General features: G+C 36.5%; 1 protein-coding gene and 1 pseudogene across 2 annotated transcripts in view; one reads left to right on the top strand and one right to left on the bottom strand.

Moving 5' to 3' along the window:
• SLC4A10 (solute carrier family 4 member 10) overlaps positions 1-27830 on the top strand; it is a 225578-nt gene that overhangs the window by 157738 nt on the left and 40010 nt on the right. For both annotated transcript variants that reach the window (XM_022569866.2, XM_022569877.3), the window contains one exon: positions 24701-24806. In XM_022569866.2, the coding sequence (XP_022425574.1) occupies positions 24701-24806 (106 nt within the window). The remainder of the gene's footprint in view (positions 1-24700; positions 24807-27830) is intronic.
• On the bottom strand, positions 1818-2482 carry LOC111172797 (ribulose-phosphate 3-epimerase pseudogene; annotated as a pseudogene).

Raw genomic sequence — 27830 nt, 5'->3', positions numbered from 1 at the left:
CTAGTAGTTTCTTCATGGTGTCTTTAGAATGTTCTGTGTATAGTATCATGTCATCTGCAAACAGTTACAGTTTAATTTGTTCCTTTCCAATTTGAATTCCTTTTGTGTTTTTTCCTGTCTGGTTGCTCTGGCTAGAACTTCTAATACTATGTTGAATGAAAGTGGCAAGAGTGGGCAATCTTTTTTTTTTTAATTTTATTGAAGTATAAATGTTGCTTTACAATGTTGTGTTAGTTTCAACTGCACAGCAAAGTGAATCAGCTATACGTATATATATATCCCCTCTTTTTGGATTTCCTTCCCATTTAGGTCACCACAGAGGATTGAGTAGAGTTCCCTGTGCTATACAGTAGGTTCTCATTAGTTATCTATTTTATAGTTTACATAGTATCAATAGTCTATATATGTCAGTCCCAATCTCCCAATTCATCCCATCCCCTCCCTTCCTCCTTGGTATCCATACATTTGTTCTCTACGTCTACGTCTCTATTTCTGCTTTGTAAATAAGATCGTCTATACCATTTTTTTCAGATTCCACATATATGTGTTAATATACGATATTTGTTTTTCTCTTTCTGACTTACTTCAAGGAGTGGGCATTCTTGTTTTATTCCTGATCTTAGAGGAAATGCTTTTAACTTTTCATCATTGAATATGATGTTAGCTGTGGGCTTGTCACATAGTCTTTATTTTGTTAGGGTGTGTTCCCTATGGGCTGCATTTTAAAAAGAGTACAGACCAGAAATCCTATGCCTACTAGAGACTTTCCATGGTACCAGCCTGCTACTGAGCTTTACTTTCTTATTTTTAAATGGGGAGAAAAATACCTGTCCTAGCAGTCATAAGAATGATTTGTAAATTTAATGCGATTATATCAAAGTACTTTATAACTCATAACATAAACTTATATACTGTATTGAGCATCTACTAAATTCTAGGAATAGTACTGGAAACTTTGCATATTTTATGGTGCCTCTTTTAAGGCTCAACATGATCCTGCACAATTGTTATAATTACATTTGATGTATAATGAGTTAATAGAAGCTCAAAGAGGTTGTGTGATTTTTCAGAGGTCAAATAGGCCTAAAGGGGCAGAGTCAAGATTCAGCTCAATATTACTTCCAAATAGAGACTTTACTTTTCCTTGTACTCAGAACTAAAGCAACAGCATTATTTAATGTCCTTAAGAATGGTAGGTGGCATTAAGAAAGGAGGAAAAATCACTGAATAATCTACCCCTTAAGCAAAGCTGGCAAAGAAAACATCCTGATAAAATCAATGCCTATATTTTAGAGCAGACCACCTGAAAACCCCTGGGCTTCAGACATTTTGAAAATAGTTTTTATGTATTTGACTGTAAAGTAAAAAGGGAAAATATAGATGTTTTAGATGCAAAAGGAATATGGTATGCCATCCTAACCAGATTCAAGCTTATATTTTTCATTAATTTTATTCTGCTCATATTATCAAATCACAAATGATGAAACAGGAAAAACATAAGGGCTTCATTTACTTTTGGATAACAGATGGGAAACAACAGAAAATTCTTTTCAGAAATGCAGAAAAATAATTTTCTTCATAATAGGTAATATGCCTTCTTTAGGCATTAAGATACATTTCTGTTTATAATCTTAAGACAGCTATATTTTTACTCTTTATAAAAATCAAATCTCCCAATAATAAACAGGGTATTTCAGTACCCTAATCTTTAAATGCCATCATTAAAAATGTAGGTATGCACCCCAGTTTCTAACCTCTTAGAACGTTTTGCACAATAGGTTTTAGTCATGGGAATGAATAATTTCTCAGGAAAGCAGCACCACTTCATGCAATATGATTTGGTAGTCAACATTCTTGTTTTCCAATAAAAGGGAAATTTCATGAATAGAAACTTTGGGCTCCTTGAGATTTCACCAATGAAGAGATTGTTTCTGAGTAGCTTCTGAGCAAGTATATCTTAACAGGTTGGTCGCAGATCTGGGGTCTTCATTCCTTATAATAGCACTGCCAGACACAATCATGTTAGCCACTGTGTTTGCACAGTTATGGAGAGTGTCATGATCTACACTTCACCATTAACCTCTCTGCCAAAAGACAGAAATTGGACCCTTGACTGATGAAACTTTGGCATCATATCTTGCATAAATTTCTGCCCTCCAAACCCAGGTTCAACTGGTGTAACCAAGGCCATATCTATCTGATTAGCCCATGGTGCCAAATACTCAACTGTCATTCCTAGTTTGATGGCAAGTCCAACCTTTGTCTCATTCTCCCAAATGTCTTTAATTAAGGCCCCTGGGTTCTCATATATATGGATTGACCCCTACTGCAGCCATTGGCTTTACCAACTGTTCCAGCCTAGAAACCATCCTGTGCATTTCAAAGAAAGGATCCCGTCATAGCTGCTTTTGGAGACTCTACCATAGGGTGACCAAAAGTGACACTGTGAACCAAATACCCATCTGTTGTATCCAGATGCAGATATTTGCCCCAGAGACCAGTGTCTAGAAGTACTCAGCCCCTGAATTGGCCAGGTTGCTGTTGAAGATGGATGGGCCAATCTTACAGCTGGACACCATGGTACTGGTTTCCAAGAGCCAAGTTACATGAGTCCTCCAGCAAGATGAAGGGTTTATCCTGATTTCTTCTTCTTCTTTTTAAAAATGTGTTAGTACTTTAATCTTTGAGCAGTGACTAAATTTTCATTTGAAATAATTATTAATTTTCCCAAGTGTAAATCAAAGTAAAGGCATGAGTTATAGCTTTAAAGAATTTATTTTACAATAAGTTAGGTCTTAAGTTCACTTGCCTTTATTCAGATGAGTCAGAAATAGCAGTTTGCTTGGTTTTTGTTGCTTGAGTGGAGTAAGTTAACAGAAGAGCTGGCTAATTTAGTGATTTTGCTAAAATATGCAGATAAATAACTTCAAATATCCATTGATGTGCCCTTTGTTAGTAATATAAATGGGATCAAATGGCTAATAAATGTTTTTGTTTCCAACTTTCTTTCAAATAAAATTCTGTTATTTCAAATAAAATTCTTCCTTTTAAATAATATTCTGTTATATGTATACATATATATATATTTATGTTAGATGTATGCTTAATGTATACATCTACTATCATGCTAGTTTTCTCTTATTATATTACTCCTGTGAGAAATTTGGCATATTTTCTTCGTTTTGCATTTTAGTTTCCTTTTGTCATCAATACATTTACCAAATTTTCAGAAAATAAAAAAATTTTCCCAAATGTTTTCCCTTCAAGCTCCTATGGTGTTAGGCCTTGTTGTTTTTTTGTTTGTTTTTTTTTTTGAGGTAAAGTAACAGAAAGATTCATTTGGAGGAATTTCCCATCATGGGAATACACTGCCCCTTACTAGTGAACTGCCTTACAGAAAGACGTTGGCAAGTTCATATATATATGAACAGAACAGTAGCAAGACATTTGTAGGCCTGCAAGCCTTGCTTTCTCACCTAATAGTTTTTCATCTAATCCTGGCACAACTGTAAAATTGGATCCAGAGATTCGGGACAAGATATTGTAGACACAATGGATAGTTTTTGGAGGCTACTGTAGATGTTATCTCTAAGCCTCCATTTAGGGGAGGGTTCAAGATCAGCGTGGATACTTTAAGTCTTACTTTTTTTTTTTTTAAACAAATAGTCATCTTACTTCAGACTACAGACATGCAGCCTGGAGCTCTATTGTTAATTTTTTGTCCCTAGACAAGTGTCTGGGTATCTTCGTTAAGTGTAGAAAGGTTATTCATATTAGAATTTGTCCTTGGATCCCAACCTGAAACTCAGAAATCATGTCTTGGAGTGACATGCATGATAACGTAGATTAGGCATCTGTGGTAGCTCACCTGATCTGCCACCTACACTTCCCTTGGTGAATGACAAATCGAGGACCTTTCCTACCACAATTCTCTACTATGTCCACTAACTCTTCTTGCAAGACCTCTCAGTGACCTGAGTACTTTCCTTTAATGTCATTCCTTGAGACCTGGAGCTACAATTGATCTAGATATTCCTAGATCTGATATTTTCAATTAATGAAATGAACTGTAAATGAGGGCTGTGTAACCAACATTAATTACAAAAACCAAAACAACAATGGGATAAAAAAAATCTTTCAAAAAATCCTTCAAAGGCTTCCTAGGGTTCTCATTTTAACATTCAAAATACTTACTAGGACCCTCAATGCTCAGTCCGCACAGTCTGGGCCTTGCCTATCTCACAGTCCCATCCCCATCTCTTCCCCCCCCTCCCCTTCTGTTTCAGCTATGCTAACCTTCCTGTGCATGTCTCCCTGACTCAGGCCTTTCTACCTGATTTTTGCTCTGTAGCCCACCACCCGCACCACCGTGCCCACATCATCATTTCTTACTAAATTTTGTTCATCTTTTAGATCTCAGCTTAAACCTTGTTTTCTTTAGGCACCCAGACTCAAGGTGTGGCTCCCCTTTTATTTACATTAGTGACCTAGACTTCTTTATGGTACATTTCACAAATGTATTTATATAACTATGTAATTGACTGTGTAGTATTTCTCTTCTGCATTTAAAGAAAGCCACTAGGATCATGTCTCTTATTTAATACTACACTTAGCCTGGTGTCTTGCGTGACATTCATTAACTTTTTATTGAATTAATTAAGCATCGTGAATAATGCCTTATGACTAAGCTTTCAGTGAATCCTTTTTTCTGTTATCACACATATAGAACAAAACATACTGTATCCTCGGTTCCCCTGAAAGCACAGCCTAAGTCAGAGGCTTCCTTGAAGGTAATTGATCTTAAGGAGCAGGAGTAAAGAACAGTGAGGGACTGATTGCTATGGACTGAATTGTGTCCCTTCGAAATTCATATTTTAAAGCCCTAACTTCCATTTTGACTGTATTTGGAGATAGTGTCTCAGGAGGTAATCAAGGTTAAATGAGGTCATAAGAGTAGGGCCCAAATCTGATCAATTGTGTCCTTGTAAGGAGGGGAGGAGCTCTCTCATCTCTCTCTGCCATGTAAGGACACAGGGAGAGGGTGGCCATCTGCAAGCCAGAAGAGGGTCTTCAGCAGAACTCAACCATGCTGGCACCCTGGTCTGGGACTTGCAGCCTCCAGATCTGTGAGAAAATAAATTTCTATTGTTTACACCACCCAGTCTATGGCATTTTATTATGGCAGCCTGAGTAGACTAAGACAGTGATATAGGGAAGGGGATAAAGCCAGTAAGAAACTGTGTTACCTAGTTGGTCAAAAGTATAGGTGACTGATGCTTGATTTGATAGGATCTCTAAGAAGGCTTATGAAATGCAACTCACAGATGTTTGCCCTGGGGATGAAAAGGGGGAGCATATATCCAGCAACCTCCATCACCCATTGTTAAGGATGGCAGCAGTATAAGAGCAAGAAGAAAGATACATGATGCAGCCTGAAGAAAGGCTTCAAGGGGTTGCACCTGAAAGTGAACAGCTGAAGTCTCTGAAGAACTGATCACTGCAGCAGAGGCTAGAAGAAGAGGTATGGCTGATAGGATTTGAAGTGGTACACAAATTATCTGATACATAGACCACCACAAAAGTATCCTGTATTCGATATCCACAAGTAATTACATTTGTATCATAATTTTTAAGCAATTCATGTTTTTAGTATTTCTACAATGCTTATTCTACATGGAAAAAGAAATGAGGCCGTTTTTACAAACTGAAGTGGAAAAAATTATGGCTGCAAATAAGTGCTAACTCTGACATTATTATAGTGATCCTTACAAATAAAATCTCGAAACATAATTTTTCAAGGTGCCAAAAGAAATGATAATGACTATTTAAGCATTGTTTATCTCAGAATCTAGACAAGATGGGTACATTAAGTTAATGACCAAAAAGCAAGTTTAACATGTTTCTTTATCACAGAAGCAGTAAGCTTTGAATTACAGTGAAAATGGCATTGAGGAATAACCTGTTTTAAAAGCTACCAGGGACAGATACTGCTAAAGATGATCACTTTTTGAACATTAGATGATGACATAAGTTGAAAACGATCCAAATAACTTGAGCATATAATTCTAATCAAGCAGGGTATATGTTTCAGAGAAATACTGGAATGGTTTCCCCATGATTGCAAACTTTTGAATTTTGTAAAGAGAGAAAAAAAAGACAAAACTAGATACAGGAGGGACTTCAAGATAATTTTTACACATTGAAATAAGAAAGTAAATTTAGAACTGCCACAAGGGGAACCAATTATTTTTTCAAATACGTTTTATTGTTATCAAAATAATCCATAAACATCCTGAAAAATGCAAATAAGTAAAGAAAGATTATAATTAAAGCACCAGCTCACTGAAAGTACTTTTATCCTAGATTTGTTTTTACTTTTGGTGGTACCTAAATATCTCTAAATAATATGCTTATGTTACTATTTCTTGGTTTACCAATATTAAATGTGACTGATTTACTTCCGTTCTTATGAATATGGATTTAGCTCACTTTCTACTCCCACCTCCAGCCTTTCTTCTTGCTCTGTCTCTCCTTCCAAAATAATTATATCATATCCTAAGTTTCATCATTCCCAAAACCTTTGTACATAAACAAACAAATAACCACAAGTAATGTATATAAGCCTCTATTTCTTGTTCCACGAGTTGTAGATAATTCTCCTTACTTTCTACTTTGTGTTGACCTAAAACAAATAGACTGCCAGTTATTTCTCTAGCAAAAGTGGGTTTATTCAGGGTCAGTAAAGAATTGCAATTTGGGATCTGCAACCATGGCAAGCCACGTGCAAGCCCCCTGCAAAAATGAGAGAACTCTTTTATAGAGGGGAAAAGGAAATTGGGAGGGCCGTAGTAACCAAATAGTCCATCGTTTTCTATTGGCTGAGTTGTGACAATCTCATTGGATGAGTTCTTGCCAGGAAAGGAGAAGAAGTCTTTCTTCTCCCTATTGGGCTCTGCTATTGTCATAGGGCATGAGAGCTTCCCCTCCTGACTCTATTTAGTTGAAGTTTCTGTTTATCAATTTTTTACATTTTCCCCTTTTGATCAAGATCTCTCTCTGAAAGCACTGCTGGTCAAGAGTCAGGTTTTCTGGCTTCAGTGGCTTTTTGGAAGCCTTTTGGTCCTCCTTTCAAGGAAGGACCTTACCTGAGTATAGTGTCCCACGTTGGAAGGAAAGTGCACAAATTTGAAACCTACTGAGGTCACACTTGAGTAACAAGGAGATGTAGGAGGAAGAACTCTCAGACACTTTTTATCTAAAGTCCAGATCACAGACACTGGAGATCATCTGAAGCACATGTCATCGTCAAAGGTTTGGTGACAGACATCCAATAGGCCTGGTTTAGATATCTGGGAAAAGATGTCTCATCAGATGTCATCTGCTTCAATTCTGGGAAATCTTTACTTTGAGGTCAACAGATAATGTGCAGGTCCAGTTAGGATTTGGTGCTTTCTTTAGGTGTGTCACGTGAACCCGAGTCTATTCCCTGGAGTTTGGTGGCACAAGGGTCAGTTAGCAACACCTGATAGGTGTTCAACCTTTCCAGCAAGGTTGAAGAGAGTCCTTCTGGATGTGTCTTTTCCAATAGACAAAATCTTCAGATTGCAAGGTGTGATGCTCAAGGTCTTTGTCTCTTGAGAGTGCACTCTGAAAAGATTGCTCTACGAAAATACTTTTTATTTTTAATAGAAGTAATTAGGCCTTTGCAGTATTGGAATATCTCTCCTTTTATCAGCTGTAGGTCAAAAGAGTTAGGAGCCACATGCATTGGGCATCCAGTGACTATCTCAAAGAGTGAGAGTTTATGAATTCCCAAAGAGGTGGATCTGAGATTTTAAAAGACCAACAGCAATGCTTTTGGCCAAGGTATTTGGAGAGATTCTACAAGTTTTGCCAACTGAGTCTTAATAATGCCATTCATGCATTCAACTAAACCAGAGGATTGAGGGTGATAAGAACAGTGAAAGTGTTGTAAAGCCAGCCAAACAGCACAGACTTGTTGAAGTACCTGACTAGTGAAATGGGATGGCTATGAAGTTCAAGAGTTCTCTTACTGGGCATAATCTTTTCCAGAAGAACTTTAGTTACAGAGAGGCAGTAGCTCGTCTGCAAGGGAAAGCTTCAGTCCAGTGTGAAAGTATGCAGACTATGACTAAAACATACTTATATCCATGAGACAGAGGAAATTATGTGACGCCATTTGCCAGACCTCGAATGGTCCATTAGGCAGTTTAAAATGTCCAGGAGCAGTAAAAGCAGGCTTCCCTGGGTTGTATTTCAGACAAGCAGGACAAGTAAAGTAGGCACTTTTTGTGGCTTTGTTAGTGTTTCCCTACCAATATTGATTCACGAAAGCTATCATTTTGTCAGTAGACCAAAGATTTAATGCATGTACAGTGGTGAGGAGTGGGAATTTTAGAGTCTCCAGTAGGGCTAGGTTGTTATTTGGTCCAAACCAGAACTTTCTCTTTTTATCAAACCAACAATTCTTGAATTTCTAATCTTGATTTTCCTTTTCTGAGGTCAATTGTTGGGCTTCTCTAGCCAGTTTTTCTAAGTTATCATTTGGAGAAATATCCCTTTGGACCGTGAAAAGGGTTGGCTGCTGTTGGTTCCTTTAAGGGCAGCATTCCTTGTGAAAATGTAAGCAAGGTAATTTTCCTTAGCTTTCAGAGAGTCAAGTTTAGAATGACCCAGAATATTGATAATAGCTAAAGTGTCAGATAAAAGTAATGCATCCAATAATCCCTGAACATAGGGGCCATTTTAAACTTTATTTCCACTGGAATTAAGGAAGCCATATTGTTCCATAATATTAAAAAATCATGAGCTACTCTGAAAGCATATCTACTATGAGTATAAATATTGGCAGTTTTGCTGTTGGTTAAAGTACAAGCCTATGTAAGAGTGTATAATTCAGCCTTTTGGACTAAAGTAGCCAGAGGAAAAGATACTCCCTCAACACTATCAAAGGCAGTTGCAGTAGCATAGCCAGCACAATATTTGCCATTTTTACCTTTAAAATAAGAACCATCAGTGAACCATGAGAGGTCAGCATTACCAAAATGAATTTCCTGCAGATCATCACGAGGAGTCAGGAGGTGATTCACCAGCATTAAGCAGTTTTGAAAGACTTCATCAATGAAAGAGGAGAGAAGAGTAGCAGGGTTAAGGTTATTAGAACATAAAAGAGGAGGAGTTAACAGAAGGACTTCATAGGAGATGAGGTAGCCAACTGAGAAATGTTGAGTGGATTGAGACGTCAGGAGGGCTTCTACTGCATGAGGTACAAAAATTGTTAAAGGGACTCCCACAACATTTTTCTCAGTGGCCTTAACCAAAAGAGTGGTGTTAGTAATGGCTCTAAGGCAAGGGGGGTTGTCCTCTTGCCACAGGATCCAGTTACTAGCTAAAGTACCCAAGGGGTCAATGGTGGTCCCATTGACCTGTTTTTAGATGAGCACCCTAAAGTCATTCCCTTCCCTTTCACATACACAAAGGAAAAGGGAATCTGACAGTAAGGATGCCCAAGGGCAGGTGGGTTTATCAAACTCTCCTTTAAGTACTAGAATATTGTATCATCTTATTCTTCCCATAAAATTGGGTCAGGGTTGTTATTTATCAAAAAATATAGAGGTTTGGCCATAAGAGAGAAATTGGAATCCAATTTCAGCAGTAACCAGCTAGCCGGAGAAAACCTTGCAGTTGGTGCTTAGTTTTGGGTTTTGGGAAACTTAGGACACCATGAAGGCTATCTAAATTTAGGTGTAACCCTTGTTCTGATATCAAATGCCCCAAATATCAAACCTGAGCTTGGGAAAACTGCAATTTTCCTTGGCAACCTAACGTCCCTTTAAGGCTAAAAGCTTTAGCAAATGGATGCTGTCTTCCTGTGAGGAGGCTTGAGACAGAGAGCAAAGAAGCAAGTTATCCATATATTACAACAAAGCAGAACCCCCAGGGAACTTTATGTCAACCAGATCAGCCTTCAGAATTTGTGAGAAATAAAAAGGACTCTCAGTAAAACCCTGAGGCATTACTGTCCAGGTGAATTGTTTTTCTTCCCAAGTAAAGGCAAAAAGGTATTGGCTAGCTTCAACTGGAATACCAAAGAATGCACCACATAAATCAATTAGAGTAAAGAATTTATTTCCAATGGGAATGGATGTTAGCATCATATGAGGGTTAGAAATGACAGGTTGTTAGGGGATAACAATATTGCTTATTGCTTGGAGTTCCTAGAGAAACCTCCACCCTTTTTTTTTGCGGAGCACAGGCTCCGGACGCACAGGCCCAGCGGCCATGGCTCACAGGCCTAGCCGCTCCGCGGCATGTGGGATCTTCCCAGACTGGGACACGAACCCGTGTCCCCTGCATTGGCAGGCGGACTCTCAACCACCGCGCCACCAGACTCTCAACCACCGCGCCACCAGGGAAGCCCAAACCTCCACCCTTTTTACCAAAGGGAATTATTGTTATAATTTTGTGTTAAACTTGTCTTTCCCCTTGCCTCAACTCTTTTTTCTTTTGTGAATAAATAAAGCTTGTTTCTTACTTAAGGAATAAACTCTTGACCCCCACCCCCAAAAATAGGAGTATCATAGGACCTAATACAAGGGATAATGCAGCCTTGAGCCTTGTAAGCTTTTATTATGGGCTTTATAGCTTGAAGGACTTCTTTACTTATAGGCTATTGATTAATTCCAGGAAGAAGTTTTGAAGGATGTGTTTGAATCTTAATGAAAGTTGTGCTATGAATTTTGCCAATATTAGCTGGAGGTTTTCTCCATGAGGAGGGTGGTAGCTGATTCAACAGAGTAAAATGATCAGTGTTTCCTGAATTCAACTCTAGTACCATCAGAGACAAAGCAAATAAAAGATGTCAAAGGGTCATTTAATTCACCTGGTTGGCTGCTTTAATGACTACTGTGAAGTTCTAGAATTATTTACTCCTTTCGGGAGAAAGAAATTCTGGCATGATACTTCTCTAAGAAGTCTCAGCCTAACAAATGCTTAGAGGTAGAAGAACTAAGGAGAAAAGGGTGTGTATCTCTCAAAGAGCCTAAACAAAAGGGAATAGGTTTAGAGACAGGAACCTCTTGAGGTTCATTAGAGATCCCCACTATTTGGACTGTTTTAGTACACCGAGGCAGGGGCCACTTTGTTGTAGCGGGGCTGAGCACCAAGAGTGTGGCTCTGTTGTCAGTTAGGACTGGAAGAATTTCATCCGCAATCTGGAGAAATGTTTCTCTAAGCCAGTTAAGAAGAAGATTGCAAAGAGCCCCTGTAGTTCTTTGGAGCCATGTCATTGAGAATTGAGAGGACATTGAAAAGCCATGTCATTGAGAATTGAGAGGACATTGGTTAGAGGGCTGAAGGTACATTTGTACCAATCTCCTTTCTGATGTTCTGGCTCTTGTAATAATAGCAGAAACTAGGAGGGTTTTGGTTTCATTTAGGGGGCTTAATTTGCTGGAATTGAAGATTAAGAATTTTAGTGGTCTCCCTTTTAGGTGACTCCTCTAGAGTGTGAGAGAGCTGGTTTGCCAGATTAAATCTTGAGTGAACACAATTTCCCCACTGCATCCTATTTAGTGGGCTGATCCAGGTTCAACCCACTAAAAAACATAGAGTTAAAAGCTACCTTGGTGAAACAACATCTGAAAGAAGACCAGAATTTTCTTAAAAAATAATCTGAAGTCGATTGTAATAGTAATGAACAGATTCATCAGAATTTTGTGTATAAGTCTGAATTTTGTTCTAATCAATAGGCTTTGGAAAAGCCCTAGAAATTGCCCTATGAAGACACCTAGCAATTTCCTGAGCCTGATCATATAATAAGTTAGTAGGTGGGTCTCTGGTTGTAATTCTAGAGATCTTTTAAGATTTTCCCAATTAGCATTTTTCATCCAGTGCTGAACCTGGCCTTCACTGACAAGTATATGAACTAGCTGATATGTCAGAGAAACCCAGTTGATAAATTTGACTGACTATATTAAATTCCTCAGCAAATCTATGAGAATCTTCATTTACTCTGGGAAAATCTTTGACTATGGCTGGCAGTTCACCTTTAATCCAGGGAGTATAAGAAATTAAGGGTTTAGCCTCTGGGTCCTCGAAAGGCTTAATTTTAAGGGACAAGTTCAGAGGAAAAGGGAGTGGGGAGTTTCAGAGAAAAAGGGAACTTCAGTGAGAGAATTAGTATGGTGGAACTGAGGGTATAGAGGAGCTGTATATGGCATAGAAGGAAAGGAGGAAGGTAGCACCAGAGGCAAAGCCTGAGATAAAGAAGCCAAAGAAGAAGAGCATGAGGCTTAGGAAGCCATTTTATCTTTCTTTCTTTGTTTGCCTCAGTAAAACTTAAAGTCCTATTTTGCAGAGAGGCAGTTTTAGGCTCTTGATAACATTTGGAACCCTCAAATTACCAATTGAAATATGCATTCCATTCAGTTTTGGAAATTTTAGAGCTATGGTTGTCCAATTCAGCTTTAAGAAAAGTTAAGTTTGGAGATATAAAAAGTTCCTCATAATCGCCATTGATACTGTAAATTGCCTTTGATTGGGTCAATCCATTTCGTTAGAAATGTGCCTGAGGAAGAATCGTGGTTTTCAAACAAAAATTGGCCAGGGTCCCTGTAAGAGGGGTACCCTCAAAATATTTAGATAACTGGGATCCCATTTCTTGGAGGGTTTCTCTAGAGTAAGAGAATAATTTTCAAGCAGCTCAAATAGGTGAAATAGCTTAAACAGCCCAAATAACCTGCAGGCCTAATACCAGCCAGTTCTAAGGGAACAGTCTAGTCCCAGAGGAGCCAGGCCAAAAGCTGCTCAGCACAGTTCCAATAGAACAGCCCCTATTCGAAATGGAATTGGGCCAAAGGCTGAACTGGCACAGTTCCAATGAAACATCCCCTGTTCCTGAAGAAATGGGCCAAAGACTAGCCAGTTCCAGGAGGAGCAGCTCCTGTTCCAAAACGAATGGGCCGAAGGCTAGCCAGTTCCAGCTGGAACAGTCTGATTTCAAAATCGTACCAAAGTGCCAAATGAATACTCACATACAGAGCAAGGCCTTAACCAGAAAGGAAGAAACCTTAAAATAGATCCTGAATAAAACCTGGAGAGCTTCAAAATGCAAAGTGGATGGAAGCTCAGATCCAGGATAAAGACTAACCCTCAAAATCCAGGGTTGATGAGAAAAGCAGTGAGCAACAAGGGCTCAATGTTGGTACCACACCTGTTTGCTCACCAGCCTCAGAGTTGTTGGGGGTTTTCTGGGCATCCTCATAAGGGCCATCAAATTGTTGACCTAAAACAAATAGACTGCAAAACAAAACAAAACAAGGGGGGTTATTATATAGAGTCTGCAAATAATTTCAATTTGGGATCAGCAAGCATAACAACGTGCAAGCCCCCTGCAAAAATGGAGAGAAGAACTCTTCTAGAGGCGGAAGAGGAGTTGGGAGGGCCATAGTAAGCAAACAGTCCATGGCTTTTCATTGGCTGAATTGTGACAGCCTCTCCCAGGATGAGCTCTTGACAGGAAAGAGGAGGAAGTCTTTCTTCTTCCTACTGAGCTCTGCTATTGTCTTGGGGCATGTGGCTACCCCATCTGGTCTCCCAACTCTATTTACATGAGGTTTCCGTTTATTAATTTTTTATACTTTAAGAAGAGATAAATAATTCTATCTTTCCTTTCAATTCTCTGTTCTTCCTTCTATCTCCCTACCCCTGATTCTATTGTAGTGGTTGTTAACATATCTTTTATTCTGTAACCATAGTTAAGTGTTAAACAATTTGCCTAAAGGTTGATTCTAAAAAACTTTTTTAAAACCACATTTTAAAAACCTTTACATAGTTATAGCTATTTAAATATTTCTCACTCTAGAGTCAAGTAGTGTGCATAGGTTACATTTTTTTCTCTATGGCTCTAGTATCATGACTCCTATGGCATTCAGAAAACAACATTCTTCCAGAATGGTAGCATAAGGAACTCTAAGGACCCTCTCACTGGTGAAACAACTTTACTGGTGAAAATCATTCTAGAAAGCAATAATAGAAAGTCTCTGGAAATTGTTTTAAGAGCAGATAGCACTTATATGTGGAATCTAAAAAAAAATGGTACAATGAACATATTTACAAAACAGAAACAGACTCACAGACTTCGAAAACATACTTATGGGAACTTCCCTGGTGGTGCAGTGGTTAAGACTCTGTGCTCCCAGTGCAGGGGCCCTGGGTTTGATCCCTGGTCCAGGAACTAGATCCCACATGCATGCCGCACCTAGGAGTTCACATGCAGCAACTAAGGAGCTGGTGATCCCCAACTAAGGAGCCCACGTGCTGCAACTAAGAAGTCAGCAAGCCGCAACTAAGGAATCCGCGAGCTGCAACTAAGGAGCCCACCTGCCACAACTAAGACTCAATGCAACAAATTAATTAATTAATTAAAAAAATCTCCCTGACCTACCTCACACCTGAAGTTCCTTTAATAGGAAACTACATTTTAAAAAAAAGAAGAAGAAAGAAAACAAACTTATGGTTACCAAAGGGAAAGGTGGGGGGGGGGATAAATTAGGAGTTTGGAATTAACATATACACACTACTATATATAAAATAATCAACAAGGACCTATTGTATAGCACAGGGAACTCTACTCAATCCAGTATTCTGTAATAACCTATATGGGAAAAGAATCTGAAAAAGAAGGGATATATATCTATATATATCTATATATATATATATATATATATATATATATGTATAACTAAATCACTTTGCTGTACACCTGAAACTAACACAACATTGTAAATCAACTATACTCCCGTATAAAATAAAAATTAAACTAAATTAAAAAAATAATGGAAGTTCTGGTGAAAAGCAATTAAGAGGAGATAGGTAGCTTTATGAGAGACGCAGGCTAAACAATAGGCCAGCTACTATACCAGAGAGAACCAGGAAAAGAGACAGCTAAGGAGAGTCCTCTTGGGGCCAGAAGAACCTCAAACAATGACTTCAACTGCCAAGGAGCTAGAGTTTAATTGCATCATACCACCAGAGCATTTTATGCCCCAGGTTTCTGTCAAAAACAATAGCACAATCAGCGAGCAATTAATGGAGCCTAACAACTGAATGTATGTGGTAAGCTGTACAGCAACCACTAAGAAAATAACTAAAAATATATATAGTGAAGAATAAAAACCCAACAGTGTTCTTAACATCATGGTAAAATGAATTTTCTTTTTCAACATTTCATGAGCTGCTCAAAATCATTATATATTTCAGTTTTCTTCCTCTTTGGAACATGTCTTTTTTGTAAAGCCTTTTATTTTTCCTGGAATTGCTGACTGCCTTCTTTTGCTCTCGGCTTCTGTGCTTGAACATCCTCTAGCTTCCCCAAGAATTCAATAATTCTATCCTGTTAACTCTTTATTAAAAGTTTAAGTGTAGAGTACAGCAGATGTTGCACAGCAGATCTCCAGAACTTTTTCATAGTGCATAACTAAAACTCTGTACCCATTGAACAGCAACTCCCCATTTCTCTCTTCCCATCCCTGGAAACCACAATTCTACTTTCTGTTTCTATAAGTTTTACTATTTTAGATACCTCATATAAGTGGAATCATGCAGTATTTGTCCTTCTATTTCACTTTGCACAATATCCTTAATGTTCGTCCATGTTGTAGCATATGACAGAATTTCCTTCTTTTTTTTAAATGGCTGAATAATATTCCATTGTATGTATATATTATACTTTTTAAAATCCATTCATCTGTTGATGGACATTTAGATTGTTTCCACTTCTTGGCTCATTGCGAACAATACTGAAATGAACGTGGGAATGCAATATCTCTTCAAGATCTAGTTCTCTTTGGATCCAGAAATGGGATTGCTGGATCATGTAGTAGCTCTATTTTTATTTTTTGGTGGAACCTATAGAGTGTTTTCCATAGTGGCTGCACCATTTTACATTTCTAACAACCGTGCACAAGGGTTCCAGTTTCTCCACATTCTCACCAATGCTTCTTATTTTCTGTTGTGTTGTTTTGTTTTTTTCATTCGTATTGGTCATCCTAACAGGTGTGAGATGATACTTCATTGTAGTTTCAATTTGCATTTCCCTGATGATTAGTGATGTCATATACTTATTGACCATTTGTAGATCTTCGGGGAAATGTCTATTTAGGTCATTTGTCCATTTTTATTTTTATTTATTTATATTTTTTATTTTTCTTTGTCCATTTTTAAATTGAGTGATTTGTTTTATTGCTATTGAGTTGTAGCAACTCCTTATATATTTTGGATATTAATGCCTTATCAGATACAGTTTGCATGTATTTCCTCCCATTCCACAGGTTGCCTTTTCACTCTGCTTATTGTTTCCTTGGCTATGTAGAAGCTTTTTAGTTTAATGTAGTCCCACTGTCTATTTTTGCATTTATTACCTGTGTTTTGGTGTTATATCCAAGAAATCATTGCTAAGACCAATGTAATAAAGCTTTCCCCATTTTCTTCTAGAAATTTTATAGATTTAGGTCTAATGTTTAAGTCTTTTATTCATTTTGAATTGATTTCTGTGTATGGTGTCAGATAAGGGTTCAATTTTATTCTTTTGCTTGTGGATATCTGATTTTCCCAGCATGATTTGTTGAAGAGACTTCAGCATTTCCCCATTGTGAAGCTTTGTCATTCTTTTTGAAGGTCTTTTGACTGCATAGGTGAGAGTTTATTTCTGGGCTCTCTATTCTGTTCTATTGGTCTATATAGCTGTCTTTGTTCTAGTACCATACTGTTTTTATTACTCTAGCTTTGTAATATATTTTGAAATTAGGAAGTGTGAGGCTTCCAACTTCATTCTTTTTTTCTCAAGATTGTTTTGACTATTCAGGATCCTTCATGGTTCCATATGAATTTTAGGATTCTTTCTATTTCTATAAAAAATGTCATTGGGATTTTGGTAGCGATTGCACTGAATTTGTAGATCACTTCAGGTAATATGGGTGTTTTTAACAATATTAAGTCTTCCAATTCATGAACACATTTATATCTTTCCATTTATTTGTGTCCTCTAATTTCTTTCAGCAATGTTTTATAGTTTTAAGTGTAAAAGTCTTTCACATCTTTGGTTAAGTTTATTTCTAAGTATTTTATTCTTATTGATGCTATTGTAAATCAGGTTGTTTCCTTAATTTCCTTTTTAGATTGCACATTGTTGTTTATAGAAACTCAAGTGAGTTTTTTAATGTTGATTTTTTTTTTTTTTTTGCGGTACGCGGGCCTCTCACTGTTGTGGCCTCTCCCATTGCGGAGCACAGGCTCCGGACACACAGGCGCAGCGGCCATGGCTCACGGGCCCAGCCACTCCGTGGCACGTGGGATCTTCCTGGACTGGGGCATGAACCCGTGTCCCCTGCATTAGCAGGCAGACTCTCAACCACTGTGCCACCAGGGAAGCCCCTTTAATGTTGATTTTTATCCTGCAACTTTGTTAAATTCATTTATTACTTCTAACAATTTTTTTATATATGGAATTTTTAGAGTTTTCTTTGTATTAGATTATGTTATCTGTAAGCAGAGATAATTTTACTTCTTCCTTTCCAATTTGGATGCTTTTTTTTCTTACCTAATTTCTCTAGTAGGACTTCCAGTACTATTTTGAATTGAAATGGCAGGAGTGAGAATCCTTGTCTTGTTCTTTATCTTAGAGGAAAAACTTCTGGTTTTTCCCCAGTGATTCTGATGTTAGCTGTGGGCTTGTCATATATGACTTTTACTATGTTGAGATAATTCCCTTCTATTCCTAGTGTGATGAGTGTTTTTATCATGAAAGGGTGTTGAATTTGTCAAATGCTTTTTGTGCATCTATTGAGTTGATCATGTGATTGTATCCTTTGTTCCATTAATGTGGTGTATCACAGTGATTGATATTTGTTTGTTGAACCATTCTTGTGTTCCACGGATAAATCCTACTTGGTTATGATGTATGATCCTTTTAATGTATTGTTGAATTTAGTTTGTTATTATTTTGTTGAGGATTTTTGAATCTATATTCATTAAGAATATTGTTTTATAGTTTTCTTTTGATGTCTTTTTCTGGTTTTGGTATCAGGGTAATTCTGGCTTCATAAAATGAGTTTGGAAGTGTTCCCTCCTCTTCAGTTTTTTTGGAAGAGTTTTAGAAGGATTGGCATCAGTTCTTTAAATGTGTGGTAGAATTCGCCAGTGAAACCATCTGGTCATGGGCTTTTCTTTGTTGGGAAGTTTTTGATTACTGATTCAAACTCCTTACTAGCTATAGGTCTGTTCAGAATTTCTATTTCTTCATGATTCATTCTTGATAAATTGCATGTTTCTAGGAATTTATCCATTTCTTCCAGGCTATCCAGTTTGTTGGCTTGGAATTGCTCATAGTAATCTCTTATAATCCTTTTAATCTCTGTGACATTAGTTGTAACATCTCCTCTTTCATTTATAATTTTGAGTCTTTATTTTTTTTCTTAGTCTAGCTAAAAGTTTGTCAATTTGTTGGGTTTTTTAAAAAACCAACTCAGTTTCATTGATCTCTACTGTTGTTTTTCTAGTCTCTATTTCACTTATTTATGCTCTGATGATTATTATTTCCTTCCTTCTGCTAACTTTGGGCTTTGTTTTTCTTCTTCTAGTTCTTTCTGCTTTAAAGTTAGGTTGTTTATTTGAGAATTTTCATCTTTTCAATATAGGCAGTTATTGCTATAAACTTCCCTCTTAGTACTGCTTTTGCTGCATCCTATAAGTTTTAGTATGTTGTTTTTGTTTTCATTTGTCTTAAGATATTTTCTAATTTCTCTTTTGATATCTTCTTTGGTCCATTGGTTGTTCAAGGATATGTTGCTTAATTTCCATGCATTTGTGAATTTTTTAGTTTTCCTTCTGTTATTGATTTCTAGTTTCATTGCACTGTGGTTGGAAAGTATACTTAGTATGATTTCAGTCTTCTTACATCTGTTAAGACTAGTTTTGTGACCTAACATGTGATCTCTTGTGGAGAATGTTTTGTGTGTGTTCGAGAACTGTGTATTCTGCTGCTGGTGGGTGAAATGTTCTGTATATGCTATTAGGTTCATTTGGTCTATAGTGTTGTTCAAGTCCTCTGTTTCCTTATTCATCTTCTATTTGGATCTATCCATTATTTAAAGTGAGGTATTGAAATATCCTAATATAATTGTGTTACTATCTATCTTTCTCTTCACTTCTGTCAATGTTTCCTTCGTATATTTGGGTGCTCTGCTGTTAGGTGCACATATCTTTTTAATTGTTATATCTTCCTGGTTAATTGACTCCTTTAGCCTTATATAGTGTCCTTCCTTGTCTCTTTTGACAGTTTTTGACTTAAAGTCTATTTGTCTGATATGATTATGGCCCACCCTGACACCTGCTCTCTTTTGGTTACCATTTGCATATAATATTGTTTTCTATACTTTAACTTTCACTCTATGTGTGTTCCTAAATCAAAAGTCTCTTCTAGACAGCATATAGTTAGATCTTTTTTTTATCCATTTAGTCATTCTATGTCTTTTGATTGGGGAGTAAAATCCACTTACATTTAAGTACTTATTTATAGAGAAGAACTTACTATTGCCATTTTATTAGTTGTTTTCTGTCTTGTAACATTTTTGTCACCTGCCCCCTTTCCTCTCTTTTTTACTTCCTTTGTGTTTTGTTGTTTTTTTTTTTTTTTTTTAGTAGTGATATGTTTTGATTCCTTTCTTATTTTCTTTTGTGGATGTTCTACACAAAAAGGTATTTTCTTTTTGGTTACCATGGGGCTTACATAAAACATCTTATATTTACAACAATCTATTTTAAGCTGATAAAACTTAACTTCAATTGCATACAAATACTCTTCACTTTTACTCCCCCCTTGTTACACTTTTTATGTTATTGATGTCAAAAATTACATCCTTTCATATTGTGTATCCATTAACATATTTTTATAGCAATAGTGTCTAAAAATACTTTTGTCCTTCAACTTCTATACCAGAATTAAAAGTGATTTATGTACCACCATTACAGTATTTTGTATTTGCCTATATACTTACCTTTATTAGCAAGCTTTATACTTTCATATGTTTTTGTGTTGCTGTTCAGCGTCCTTTTGTTTGAACTTGAAGGATTCCCTTTAGCATTTCTTATAAGGCAGATATAGTGGTGGTGAACTCCTTCAGCTTTATTTTTGAAACCTGGGAAGGTTTTATTTCTCCTTCATTTTTGAAGTCCCCCATTTTTTTACCAGATATAGTATTCTTGGTTGGAAGTTTTCCCTTTTAGCACTTTGAATATGTCATACCACTGCCTTCTGGTCTGTAGAGTTCAGGCTGAAAAATCCACTGGTAGTATTATGGAACTTCTCTTGCACATGGTGATTAGCTTTTCTCTTGCTGCCGTTGAAATTTTCTCTGTATTTGACTTTTAACAGTTTGATTATAATGTGTCTTAGTGTGGATTTCTTTGGATTCACAATGGTTGGAATTCATTGGGTTTCTTAAATATGGATGTCATTTCCTTCCCCATTTTTGGGAAGTTTTGGGGCACTATTTCTTTAAATAAGCTTTCTGTCCCTTATTCTCTTTCTTCTTCTTCTGGGGCTCCCATGATGCATATATTGATTTGCTTATGATATCCCATGTGTTCCTCAGGCTTTCTTCACTCTTTTTCATTCTTTTTTCATTTTGTTCTTCTGACTGAATAATTTCAAGTGACCCATCCTCAAGTTCACTGATTCTTTCTTCTGCTTAATTGAGTCTGATGTTGAACTCCTCTACTGAATTTTTTAGTTCAATTATTGTATTCTTTAGCTCCAAAATTTCTATTTTGTTCTTTTTAAATATTTTCTCTCTTTTTGTTGATATTTTCATTTTGTTTATGCATCATTTTCTTGATCTCATAGAGTATCATTATAATGGTTATTTTAATTCTGTCAGGTAATTTATATACCTCTATTGCTTTAAGATAAGTTTCTGATTTATTTTATTCCTTTGTATGGACCATGTTGCCCTGTTTCTTCATGTGTCCCATAACTTTGTTTTAGGATTGGCACATTTGAAATAACAGCCACCTTTCATAGCCTTTAGGAACTTGCTCTTTGTGCAGAAGACTCTTATTAATCAGCTTGACTAGAGATTCTAGGGGCCTCTCTAACCCTTTCTTGGAGGGAAGGGGATGCAAATTCTCTGAGCCTCGTGTGTGCAATTTCTCAATTAGTATTGCTGGTTTCTTTTTCCAGGGGCTCATAATCTTTTGCTCCATCTGAGAACAAGGGATAGCAGAGAATCTTGCTACTGTAAAACCATAGAACTTACAGTAGCAAGATTCTCTGCTATCTCTTGTTCTCAGAGGCCTCCAGATATCTACCATATGATGAGTCCCCATCAGCATCCCAGGTTAGGTGAGACAGTTGCCATTTATGACATTTTATGACAAGACAGATACCAGTCCCTCAGTAGCCCTCTGAAGAGCTGGAATGTCAGATGCAGCCTCTATTTTCTCTTCACCTCCAGTGTAAAAAGTGTAAGCCAGGGTATTCTCTACCACTGCTGAGCTGTGCCAGCTTAGAGGAGGGGCTGATGCAGTTAAAGTGAAATTGCTCTTCTTACCCGTTTGAATGTGGCTGTTCACAGCTTTGCACTCAGGTACTGCAACATCTTAACTGGATTCTGGAATTCTCGTCACAGTATTTTAGTCCATATATTGTTGTTAAATTGAAGTTTCTATGGGGGAAGGAGCACTGGGACTTTCCATTCAGCCATCCTGTGATTTCACTTCTTCCCTGGTTCACTCTTGGGCTCTACCATACATTTGTCATTCTGAGAGTTCTTTCACTGCTTTCTTAGGTTGGAAAACACTCTTTCCTTCATCCCAACATCTTCTCTTAGTTCAGACCCTTTTTGGGATTCTACTTGGCAGGCCAGGTCCTTCCTTTACTGCAGTTGGAAGGATATATATATATCCTATATAAATTTATAAATTTTATATGTATATATAAATATGTATATATATTTATGTTTCTATGTAAATATTTCTATTTTTTTAAGTTAGTCATTAGGAGCAGACTGCCTAGGTTTAAATTCTGGCTCTGATGTTTCTAGCTGTGTAACCTTGGCCACATCACTCGTGCCTTGATATTTTCATGTGATTAATACTACCTATTTTAAGGATTAAACATAAAAGTACTATTATTGTTAGTATTACTCTTCTGTTCTGCTTTTACAAACATCCTGCTTTCATATGCTTTTCATATTCCATTTGTTTACATCTCTCTTTTGTTGATATTTCTCCTCATGTTTCTTTTTATATTATTTCTTTGCTTAATGAATTCTAGGTAATGAGAAAATAAACATGTGTGTTCAGTCCTCTTTCTTAAGCTAGAAGCCAAACCTGATTTTTAATTTTAGAAAATATTCAGTAATTTAATGGTTTTAGTGTTATTTTTTAATAATTTAAGATATTTTTAAATGAAATTATTCTCTCTCTCTTCATATATTATCTTTACCATGTTTGCCTAGTGATCTAATGACCTAGAGTCAAAATTAAACAGGAATTTTCTTTCTTTTGATAGATTCTTAGTGATAGTAGCAAAACTGTTTTAATGCTGGTCAGAATTTAATTCTTTTTAAAGCACTGGAAGCAAAATAAAGAGTATCAGCATGTTAGAGAAAAGCCTAGTGTTTTTTTTGTATTACATTAATTGAAAGTTAACAGTTTTATTACATGTTATGAAAAACTGAAAAATGAACCAGAAAATAATGATGAGAACCATGATGATGATGGCAGCTACAATTTCAAAACTGCATAAATGTATACCAGGCACTTAATATATATCATGTTACTTATTCTTCATAATAGCTCTACAAGGTAAGCATTTCAGTCTGCATTTTATTTATGAGGAAACCAAGATTTAGAGTGCTTAAATAATTTGCCCCTGGCCACACAGCCAGTAAAGGACAAAGCCCTTTCTGACACGTAATCCTGTGTTCTGGGATTATGTACAACTAATCTGGGACTTGAGAACCTATAGATTTGAATAAATTGCATTAATGAATGACTATTACTGCATCTCAGGGGACTGTTTCCCTTTTGCTGTGTTTCCTCCCTCTGATACCATGGTGGTCACTGTAGCTGCTCATAGTAGCTAATACTTCCATGTCTCATTCCCTTAAAATCCTCATCAACAACTTTCTCATTGGAATCCTCTGTTTTTTTAGAGGCCCAGCCCCATGTGAGCCCAGGTGGGGAATACTCTAACATCTCTTAGTGAGAGCAGGAACATACCTGTCTGTATTGCCCAAGTCAAGGAGAGTTTCTTGTAATAATAGACACTCAGTACACTTTGAAAAATGAATGAGTGGTGGTAAAAAAAAAAGAACAGACTAAAATTTCTGATGTAAAAGACAGAAGAGAGGGCTTCCCTGGTGGCGCAGTGGTTGAGAGTCTGCTTGCCGATGCAGGGGACACGGGTTCGTGCCATGGTCCGGGAAGATCCCACATGCTGCGGAGCGGCTAGGCCCGTGAGCCATGGCCACTGAGCCTGCATGTCCGGAGCCTGTGCTCCACAACGGGAGAGGCCACAACAGTGAGAGGCCCGCGTACCGCAAAAAAAAATAAATAAATAAAAGAAGAGAGACTGTTGCTTAGGCAGAGGAATTTATCAAGTAGAGACTGTAATATATTTTCCTATAGAAATAATGGCAGTTGGGTTCTACAGTTCAATTAATATCACTAAAACAGCAATCCAACTAATATTAAAGTTATGTAGTATATATGTGGCTTAATCTGGGAGCCCAACCACTATTTTTCTAAAATGCTTCTATAAGAAAATGCTCTCTGAAGGGCAAATAATAGACTTATGAATGAATTTTTGAAACAATTTGTAAATTGAAGTTAACATCTAAGACAATTAACTTGTTGATAATCTTTGCTTTTGTCTTCTCATTTACTTACAAAGTTATAAAGAACATGAAATCAAAAGCTGTTTTTTATTACATAACAGTACCACTTTGCCCAGCTTTTTCCTATTTTCTCTGCTCTTACCCCACCCAGCGTTCATCATGTTACTTTATATGTAGTAGCTACTCAAAAATCTTTTGCATACTGATTTGTTGATTTTTAATAGAACTATCACTCATCACAAAGAAAGTATATCCTGAGATACCTAGGGTTCTTGCTTCAACCTAGCTTTAATTTTAAATTACATTGCAAAATTCTAAATGATCTCTAAAATATGAATTATGAACTCCAATTTTAATTGATATAGTTATACAGTATTAATAAAAATAAGTAAATTATAATAATACATTTGGATGTTTATAATTTTTTCCCACTTGACTTATAATTTAGAGGCAAATGGTTGTTGTAAGGTCTAGAAAGCATCTTGGTTTAAAAGGCCTCAAAAGCCCCGTGTTCTAACCTACACTTTAAAAAATTTCCTCTGGTGGGGACAGAGAGGGAATGACCTCTCATTCCAGGAAACATTAGAAGTGATCTAATGTCCTAGCAATATATCTATCCTTCTGTCTGAAAATAGTGTGTTTTGGAGTTTGGGATGAGCTACCTACTTATCTCTCAGATGGAGGAAGGCTGTGACTGGGGAAGAAGGACCCATCACACATTTGTTTTAAGTATGGTGACAAAAAGATACTTCACAAAAGACACTGTTTTGCCTTTGCAGGTGTAACTGTGTGGAACCACATAATCCTAGCAATGATACATTGAAGGAATGGAGGGAGTCCAATATTTCTGCCTCTGACATAATATGGGAGAACCTAACTGTGTCGGTAAGTGAAACATTGAAAAATAAGTCATGGACTTCCCTGGTGGCACAGTGGTTAAGAATCCATCTGCCAATGCAGGGGACATGGGTTTGAGCCCTGGTCCGGGAAGATCCCACATGCCACGGAGCAACTAAGCCCATGTGCTACAACTACTGAGCCTGCGCTCTAGAGTTCACAAGCCACAATTACTGAGCCCGTGCACGTAGAGTCCATGCTCTGCAACAAGAGAAGCCACTGCAATGAAAAGCCCGCACACCACAACCCACTTGCCGCAACTAGAGAAAGCCCGCATGCAGCAACAAAGACCCAACACAGCCATAAATTAATTAATTAATTTTTAAAAAAGAAAAATAGGTCATACCTTGAATCTTATTACTATAAGGGCTTTTATTGACTTTTTGAATGAATTATTGCCACTAGGTTAAGTGTTTTAAACAAATACTATTATAAAAGTGATGGTTTTGATTTCATTCATTTCAAGTATGCATAAGTTTACTGGGGTTTTCTTTCATTATTAAGTTTTTCCAGTAGTTATGAGGCCTGAGTTACTCTGAAAGCACACATATATGGCATAATGTGACTGGATTAACTGAAAGCACATTAAATAAGAGTAGTGTTGACCTAAATGAAACCGTATGGCAGAACTAAGTCAGCCTTCTGTGTAAAGAACCCAGAATGCTTTTACTTTACTCTGTAATACTGCTCCAGCTGTTCAGAATATGTTAAGGGGAAGGGGATGTTTGTTAATATTTTAGTGTAAATATTGAACTTTTGGGGAAAACAAAAGTAACTTTTCTTAATAAAATTCTGGCACCTCCCTCAGGAAGATTTTCTTACTTCCATTTTCTCTTTATCCTCCATTCAAGAAATAGAATGGCAACATATTTTTCACCTATCAAAGTTAAATCTTATACCTTTAAAAATATTTTTGGCTTTCCTCTTTTTTTGTGGTATCTTTTTTCCCCCCTCATAGCTGAGTTTCTCAGTTCTTCTTAATCTCTTGCAATATTTGTGCACCTCCTTTTCCATCTACATTTGCATCCTTTACTTCTGGTCAATCAAGTCTCATAATTGGAAAAATCGAAAGTGTTCTGGTTTTAATAAGTATTAAAATCTGAGTCATTCTAGTTTCTTCTCTATTCTTCCCAGTTACAAACATTACAATCCAAAGCTTCTGCCGCTTTATCTACCCATATAAGCTCAAATCCCATTATAACCATGGGCATAAAACTATATAAATTCTAGTTCATTTTATGAAAAACATATCATTTAGTAAGTGAGCCAGTTAGTGACACATCGAAATCTTTTTTGTTGTACAAATGTTATAAAACTCTAAACATGATTCTTGTAAGAGCACTTGACCTATTGCCTATTTTATCAATTTTCCTCATTAAATATTTTCTTTCAGAATCAAAATCAAATTACTTACCTTCTGTTTAACATTCTATCTTGACCTATATTTTACTACTTTTCCTCTTATGCTAGTCATTTGCTCTAAAATAAGCCTTCACTTACTTTTGTTGTTTTCTTCTGTTATGGTTAACATTTATTCTGTCCTATTTTTTCTTAGAAAAAATAACATTACCAAACTGTTTCCTTTCAGAGAGCCATTTAAATTGATCAGTAAAAGAAATGATGAGCTGAACAAGAAGGAATGCTACAGTTATTCAGAATTTAGACATGGGATTGTGGTTGGTCCATTCAGCAGTGCATCTTCCATTTATATTTCCGTTTTGTAAACTATAAAGATATTATGTCTTGAGTCCCTTGCTTTTGTCCCTCATCTTGGTGTCCCCTACAATACAGTAACCCAATAATCTCATCTCTAAATTATTTAACATGATAATTTACTCTGTGTTTTATAGTCTTGAATAATTTAATATTAAGTAATGATATTCATTCCATGTAGTAGCAAACCCTGAATCATAACTTTCAAAGAGACTCTAGCACAGTTGATGTAGCTAGCCATGAGTTAATTTTAAATATTAGAAGTTTTAGGGTCAAGCAGAGTACAGTGAAAAGTATTTTGCAATCAAAGCAAATCTAGCACTGTGGTTTTTTCTTGAAGTTCTGTACTAGGAGTTAACATTCTGGCAGAAATTTTCATGTTATTTTTCATTAGTTAAAAGCAGTTTTTGCAATAGGTAATTGCTAATCTTGACCAGAAATAGCATTTATCACCAAAGGGAATGCTACGTAATGAAAAAAATCTTACAATTTTTAAGTCAATGAGGGCCATAAAATTGTTTTGTCTTAATTGTTATTCTGGGATTTCTTTCCTCAGCATAACCATTAGTATCATCAAAAACATTGTATTAATAAAGCACTGTGCTAATGGCCATTATAACTAGTTTTGTAAAAATAGTCATGTGATATCTACTTTGTATATTATTCACGTGATGATTTTTAATTGAATTGTTACATATCTCATTAATTGTCATTTATACCTTGCTAACTCAGCAAGGGCAAAGAACTTTAGCTTTCTTTGATTCTCCCAAACAGCTGTATGCATAATAAGTGTTCAATAAATATTTAATGATCGTTTTGAAAAAGCCTCAAATCACAAATTTACTATTTAATGTAAATGTCTTGTTTTGGTTTATTTTGTTTTCCAGCTTTATTGAGGTATAATTGACAAATAAAAATTGTGTATATTTAAGGTATACAATATGATGTTTCGGCATATGTATATGACGTGAATGATTACCGCAATCAAGCTAATTAACATATCCATCACCTCAAATAGTTACCTTTTTTTTTTTTTTTGGTGAAAACAATTAAGATCTACTCTCTCAGCAAATTTCAATTATTTAATGCAATATTATTAACCATAGTCACCATGTTATACATTAGATCTTCATAATTTATCCTGCATAACTGAAACTTTGTACCCTTCGGCCAATATTTCCCCATGTTTCCCCTGTCCCCAGCCATTAGTAACCATCATTCTACTCTCTACTTCTGAGTTTGACATTTTTAGATTCCACATGTAAGTTAAATCATATAGTGTTTGTCTTTCTGTGTCTG

This window comes from Delphinapterus leucas, chromosome 8, assembly GCF_059928025.1.
Source record: "Delphinapterus leucas isolate spDelLeu-1000000601 "Yukka" chromosome 8, BTC_Dleu_Yukka2, whole genome shotgun sequence".
NCBI lineage: Eukaryota > Metazoa > Chordata > Mammalia > Artiodactyla > Monodontidae > Delphinapterus > Delphinapterus leucas.
Note: the sequence above shows the minus strand (reverse complement) of the source record. Positions and strands in the feature narration are given on the sequence as shown.